Raw genomic sequence first — 7,539 nt, 5'->3', positions numbered from 1 at the left:
GGGATGACAGGTGCTGGTGGGGGTGGCCTGATGCAGTGAGATGGGAACCAATGTGTGTTTAAGCTTCTAGCATGTCTCTAAACTGATCACATATTTACAGTATCAATTACACAATTTCATTATAAACATCAGATTGGCCTCATGGGTAAACAAAATCGGTATTTAGTGACATCACACTATTTTTTTCTAGGTTATGTCACATGGATTCATAATTCATAATATTCTGTACAATTATTTTAGATTTTGGATTTATAGTCTATGGATATTAAATCTGACATTTTACACAGTACTATTCATTTTATCAAGCAATCTACCACTTGACTAGTCCTAGAGACCCTGGTTGTCCCTGGGCTGTTTACTGACTGACTTATGCATGAGGTCACTTATCGTCACTTGCTGGGGAAACAAAGGCAGAGCTTCTCTAGCCATGCCACCCCACCCTCATCCGTAGGCCCCATGAACACCCCTGCTACAAACACTGTGGTGGCCCTAAGACCCTGATGCTCGCCAGAGACAACCAATCTCTCCACACCTGCCTATTATGGTTGAGTTATATGCCCCCAAACTCATATGTGGTCTCAATCACCAATACTTCAGAATGGAACTTTATTTGGCAATAGGGCCTTTAAGGAAGTAATTAAGGTAAACTAAGGTCCATATGCTTGACTATAATCCATTCCGACTGGTGATATTTAAAAAGAAGAAAGTCTGGGTAAAGGAGTAGCATGCCAAACAAGACTGCTATATCCAGAAGTGTTAGTCTTCAAGAAAACAGGGGAGATAAAGACCTTGGATAAAAATAAATTAAGGGAAGGCATGACCACTAGACCAGCATCACTGAAGATACTTGTGATAGTTTGGATCCAGAATGTCCCCAAAGGCCCCAGTACAGTAGTATTCAGAGGTGGGGCTTTTAGGAAAAAATTTAATCAAGAGGACTCTGACCTCCTAAGTGGATTAATCCATCAATGGCTTCATAATATGAATGGATTACTGGGAAGTGGTGAAAACTGTAGGAAGTGGGGTCTAGTTGAAAGGAGTAGGTCCTTGGGGGCAGGCCCTTGTGGAATATGTCTTGTCTCCAGACCCTTCCTGTCCCTCTCTCTGCTTCCCAGCTGCCAGGAAGTGAGCAACTTTCCTCTGCCAAGCCCATCTGCTATGATGTTCTGCCTCACCTTAGGCACAAAGGAATGGAGCTGGCCAACCACAGAATGAAACCTCTGTAACCATGAGGCAAAATAAATCTTCCTTTCTTTAAAGAGTTTTCTCAGGTATTGTGTCACAGTGATGAAAAGCTAAGATAGTACAAAAGGGAATACTGTACCCAGAGGAGGAAGGGAGATAAAATAATCAGCAAATGTGAGAAAGTGAATCCCACTAAAGGAGTAGACATTAGAAATAGTATAGAATCATACATTATCTAAATAGTAAACCATCAAACTTCCAAGATGAATAAGATAGGAAGGAAAAAAACATAAAATATTCAAAACCACAGAAGTAAAAAAGAACAAAATGACTGGAACAAGTACATACCTTTTGATAATCACCATGAATGTAAATATTATTAATTTTCCATATATGTAGATTGGCTAAATGGATTAAAAAATAGGACCTAACAATATGCTGCCTACAAGAAACTGACCTCACGTACGAAACCATACACACAATGATAGTGAAAGGATGGAAAATGATGCTCCCAGTAAAGGGAATCCAAAAGCAAAAAGGAGTAGCTACATTTATAACTGACAAAACAGACTTTAAAACAAAATCAGAAGAGAAAAGGAGGTCACTATGTATTGATCAAGGGAACAATTCATCACAAAGATATAATCATTATAAATGCATTAGCAATGAGTCTTAGAGCACCCAATTTTAAAAAACAAACATGATTAGAGATGAATGGAAAGATAGGCCACAATAAATACATCATCCAGACTAAAAAATCAACAAAGAAACATCAGATTTACATTATACTATAAATTAAATAGACTTAACAAACATCTACAAAATATTACATCCAACAGTTGTAAAATACACATTATTTTCTTCAGCACAAAATATGTTTTCCAGAATAGACCATATATTAGATTATGGAAGAACTCCTACCAAATGTTTTCTAAATGAAATAATTTCTTGTATTTTATCTGATCACAATAAAAAGAAAATAGAAATAACTGCAGAAATCCCAAATACACAGAGAAATTGAGCAATACACTATTAAATGAACAGTAGATTATAGAAGAAATCAGAGGGTAAATTTTAAAACTTCTTGAATCAAATTAAATGTAACCATAACATACCAGAACAAGGAAAGCAGTGCTAATAGGCAAGCTTATAGCAATGAATGCCTATATCAAAAAATAAAAACAGAACTAAATAATGCCATGATTCATCATACTGTCTTATAAAAACAAAAACAAACCAAATCCATGGAAGAAAATAAATAGTAAAGATCAGAGAAAAAATAAATAAATTAGAGACTAAAAGAATAATATAAAGCATCAATACAACAAACAGTTGCTTCTTTGAAACAATAATATTGACAAACCCTTAGCTAAACTGACAAAAAGAAAGAGAAGGACCAAGGAAATAAAGTTAGACTTAAAAAAGGAGTCTTAAAAATAGAAAAGAGTGAAATTCAAATGATCATTAGGGAAAGTTTGAAAAACTCTGTGCCTAATAAATTAGAAAATCTAGAAGAAATGAGAAAATTTCTGGACACATATAACTTACCAAAATTCAACAAAGAGGATACAAAATACCTGGATATATTGATGACAATAAATGAGATTGAAGCAGTAATAAAAAGTTTTCAGATTAAAAGAAGAAAAAAAATGATCCTAGGACCAGACGTAATCGTCGCTGAATTTTACCAAAGTTTTTAAGAACTAACACCAATGCTGCTTAACTTAATTCATAAAACAGGGAAAGGAAGCTTTCGAACTCATTCTATAAAGTCAGTATTGCCTTGCTAACAAATCTATAAAGGACACAACAGAAAAAGACACTATAGACCAATATCTCTGATAAATATAGATACAAAAATCTTCAAGTATTTTAACTTTCAGATTCAATTTAATAGCACTTAAAAAGATAATGCAATAAAAAATATAACACCATGATTGGGTTTGTTTCATTCCAAGGATGCAAGAATGATCCAACAAACACAAATCAATAAATGTAATAAAGCATATAAATAAAATCAAGGACAAAAATCATATGATTATCTCAACAGATGAAAAAAATTCAGCATTCTCATTATGACGAAAACCCTGAATAAATTACACATGGTGGGATCATGTCTCAACATCATAAAGGCTATACATCATATTATCTGAGAAAAGCTGAAAGCACTTCCTATAAGATCAGGAACGAGACAAAGATGCCCTCTCTCACTAACCTTATTCAACATAGTACCAGAAATTTTAGCCAGAGAAATTAGGCAAGAGAAAGTAAATGGTTTACAAACATTAAAGTAGGAAGTCAAATTATCCTAGCTTGCTGATGATATCATTGTGCACCTAGAAAATTGAAAAAAAAATCCATCAAAAGACTTAGAACTGGTAAACAAACTCAATGAAGTAGGATTTAATATTAGCATGCAAAAATCAGTCACTTTTGTCTACATCAATAATGAATTCTCTGAGAAAGCAATCAGGAAAGTAATCCTGCTATAGCAATGAAGAGGAGGAGGAGAAAGATGAGGGGAAAGGGAGGAGGAAGAAAAGGAAAAGAAGAAGAAATACTTAGGAATAAACCTAACTCAGAGTGTAAAAGGCTTCTACAATGCAAATTACAAAATGCTGAAGAGAGAAACTGAAGAACACACTAGAAGTTGGAAACACCTACTATGTTCATTAATCAAGAGAATTACTATTGTTAAAAAGCCCATACTATGCAAAGCAATCTACAATTCACTGTGATCCTCAACAAAATACCAATGAGATTCTTCATAGAATTGGAAAAAATTCTAAAATTTATGTGTAAACAAAAAAGATCCAGAATAGCTAAAGCATTTTTGAACAAAAAGAGCAATGCTAGAAGCACCACAATACCTTATTTCAAATTGTACCTGAGAGCCACACTATAGTAGTGGCATAAAAAGAGGCAGTAGACCAATGGAAGAGGAGAGGGAACCCAGAAATAAATACACACTGGAACCGATTATTGTCGCAACCCCTTGCCCGCAAGGAAGACGCAACTCAGGAATCTTCTTTCAGCAGTTTATTCAGGCCCTTGATATTTCTTCTTCTCTCTCTCTCGGATGCCCCTCCCAGCCTTAATAAAGCATCCCAAGCCCCAATGCAAAGCTGCCGCGTGGAGCTTTCTCACAGGGTGGTGAAAAATCATGTGCCAACTTTCCCAGATAAGAAGTTGTTTGTCACAGACCACAGCGGAGCCAGCGCCATCTTGTAATGGCGACCATAATCTGCAGAAACGGCAGAAGCGGCTCACCACAGTTCCCCCTTTTCTGTTTTCTTAAAACAATACAGGCGAGAGTAGAGGTCCTATCCCACTGTGCAGAAGTGGCTGCATAGTATGGCTCAGTCCCAAGGAGGGCCCTTCCCCAGATCTGAGGCCATATCAGCCGACGCCTTTTTTCGTGGGGCGGGGCGTGGACGCGTCTAACCCGCATGCAATAGGACATGCTCTCCTTGAGGTCCTCGTCAAGGATCACTCAAGTGCAGTGCCTTGCCTCGCATCCTGTATCGTGACGATGGTGGACGAAGGGGGATAGCTGAGGCTGAACTGTGGCTATTTATAATGACAAACAAGTTGACAGCACCCTGAAAGAAAGGCACGAACTTCAAGGCGATAGAAAAGCACTAGTGTGGAAACCCATCTGCGTGCAATGGCAGTAAGACCGGCAGAGTGCAAGGGCTTTCCAACACTAAGAGAATAACAAGGAAAGTCATGTCGATCCCAGTGCAATGTTATAATAACTTGGGGTGTAACGACCATGACAAAGGTTTACTGCTTAAGATGCGCAAGCCAGACTTGAGGCGAGTTGCCATTTTCTAAAGCTGCAAGAGCTTGTATGATCATAGCCTTATCGTGTGCATGGCGAGTTTTAAGGCGACAGAGAAGCCACAAACAGAGCACAACACTGAAGCAACACATTGCACCAAAAATGCCCACTCCCACCCATTCCTTAAAAAAGGAAAAGGCAGAGGATAGCCAACTGGTGAATTGACCCAAAGTCACTGGTTCGACACGGGTGCTATTCAGAACAGCAATCTGAGTTAGTTGAGACTGGATCAAGTTTTCTGCTTCCATGGACCAGGTTCCGGATGGATACTCCCCGATGATGTGGGAGGCATTTCTGGAATCATAAAATCTGACAGAGGTTATACATAAATGTGCACGTTGATCAATACAACCCAAATGTACTAGATCAGACAATTCCTCAACTTGAGCTTGAAGTAGATCTATCCTTTGATTAGCAGCCAGAATCCCAAATAAAATGTGTTGATTAATTCTACTTTGAGATTCAAGTATGGTGGATGTTTGTTGAATAACCTGATTAATAGTGGCAGCAGTTTGTACCTGGCTGGCCATGGCTACTCCAGCTGTAACTGCTGCAGCAGCAGACACCGCCACAGCTGTCACTATAGCTGCCGTAATTCCAAAATCTCTACGGGCTCTAATCAGTTCAACAATAGGAAATGACTCTGGATCTGCAGTAACCGGGATCGGGACAAAGGTTGGAAATTTCATAACCATTGCCGTAGTCCAGGAGCCATTGCAACACTCAGACAAATAACAGGTAATATTAGAGCAATTAAGCATCCCCTGTAATGTAACATTAGCCAAAAGAAACAGGAACGGAGATTGGAGACAGACTGCTGCGGAGGGTAATGTAGCATTAGATAATTGTGAATTATTTGCAGAAATTTTAAGTCTCCTACCTCGCTCCGAGTCTTGGGTACTTCCAGAAACATTAAACAGCCAACTTTGGACTCCTAATATTTCCCTGGGGAAACACAAGCGCGGACTAGACTAGCCCAATCTGAGGGAGTCATGCAAAATATAGTAAGTCCCTCCACCTGAGTGAGAGTGAAAGCGGCATCTATGCCATAAGTGCGGACAGATTCTGCCAAGGTTTTAATTATCTTAAAGTCTAAAGGCTCATGATATCTTCCCCTGTTATTGTCCTGAAATACAGGGTATGCAAGTCCCATATCTGTATTAACTGTCCTCCAAACTTGTGCATGAAAAGATCTCCCGGAACCTTGGCTCCCCCCCACATATGGAGGTGGGGCAATCGGCACCATATCTTCTTCTAGATATTCTACCTCCTCCTCCTCAGAGTTTTGTTGACCGATGTTAACTCTCTTCCCCTTCTTACAGTAGGCCTGCGTGCCCTGTGTCTCCTTTTTCTTCTTTTTCATTTTTATCTTATGTAGTTGTTGTAACAATATATCAAGGTCCTCAGAACTCTCTGAGTCGCTTGTGTTCTCAGGCGTTTTTAATTCGGTCAAGTCTGGGTAGAGCCTTCTCCTATTTTTATCTTCAGGCTCTTTTGCCTTCTCACTACTGTTACTTTTAATACTCTCTGCCACTTCACTACATGATCCTTCAGATTTTTCCTCATGCAGCTGCTCAAGAATAGCTTGACCCTCACTTACAGCTTCCTGGCATTTACCATCTGTTATACATCCTCTAACTAACTTCCAAAGTGGTATAACGCCACCCTGCAAGGTACCTTGCTCATGAGCGAAATCTAGATCTTTCCCTAATTTGTCCCAGCTGGGAACCGTAAGACTCCCTGAAAAAGCAAACCAAGGAGCCGCTATATCAGCTTCTCTTAAAAACATCTGCAAAGTACTCTGCTTTATCTTAAGTCCTTTTGAATGTAACAACCCATCTAGGGCCAACAAAATTGGGCTTGAAGAAGCAACACCCATAATGTTTTTAGAGCTATAAAGAAAGTGAAAGTACAAAAGTCCCCACTCTCTTCCTTTTACAGGGGAGCGTCCCTGTCGTCACAACAACAAAAGAAGCACAAAAAACAAAAGCGAAATGACACAACAAAAGAAACACAGAAAACAAAAGCGAAAGTACACAGTGCAGCTGCAATAAAATGTAAGGCTCTCTCTTTCTTTACAGAGGAGCTGCCCCGCTTTGGTCGCGGATCCCACTTACCTGGGACTAACCCCGCTTTGGTCGCGGATCCCACTTACCTGGGACTAACCGGTGCACCACCCCTGACTGCTGAAAGTTCTGGTTCCCGGGTCTCGGCACCACTTGTCGCGACCCCTTGCCCGCAAGGAAGACGCAACTCAGGAATCTTCTTTCAGCAGTTTATTCAGGCCCTTGATATTTCTTCTTCTTCTCTCCCGGATGCCCCTCCCAGCCTTAATAAAGCATCCCAAGCCCCAATGCAAAGCTGCCGCGTGGAGCTTTCTCACAGGGTGGTGAAAAATCATGTGCCAACTTTCCCAGATAAGAAGTTGTTTGTCACAGACCACAGCGGAGCCAGCGCCATCTTGTAATGGCGACCATAATCTGCAGAAACGGCAGAAGCGGCTCACCACA

General features: G+C 39.7%; 1 protein-coding gene across 1 annotated transcript; it reads right to left on the bottom strand.

Annotated features, from left to right (window-relative positions):
• Positions 1–4,214: 4,214 nt before the first annotated feature.
• LOC131423856 (endogenous retrovirus group K member 113 Gag polyprotein-like) lies at positions 4,215–7,532 on the bottom strand. Its single transcript, XM_058576219.1, has 2 exons — positions 7,185–7,532; positions 4,215–7,146 (listed from the first exon to the last, which is right to left on the bottom strand). Exon 2 carries the CDS (start codon positions 6,906–6,908, stop codon positions 5,964–5,966), a length of 945 nt encoding a protein of 314 aa, XP_058432202.1. The 5' UTR covers positions 6,909–7,146; positions 7,185–7,532; the 3' UTR covers positions 4,215–5,963.
• Positions 7,533–7,539: the final 7 nt, after the last annotated feature.

Source organism: Marmota monax, unplaced genomic scaffold (genome assembly GCF_021218885.2).
Source record: "Marmota monax isolate L192 unplaced genomic scaffold, Marmota_monax_Labrador192_F-V1.1 WCK01_AAM20220418_F8-fsc00854, whole genome shotgun sequence".
Taxonomy (NCBI): Eukaryota; Metazoa; Chordata; class Mammalia; order Rodentia; family Sciuridae; genus Marmota; species Marmota monax.
Note: the sequence above shows the minus strand (reverse complement) of the source record. Positions and strands in the feature narration are given on the sequence as shown.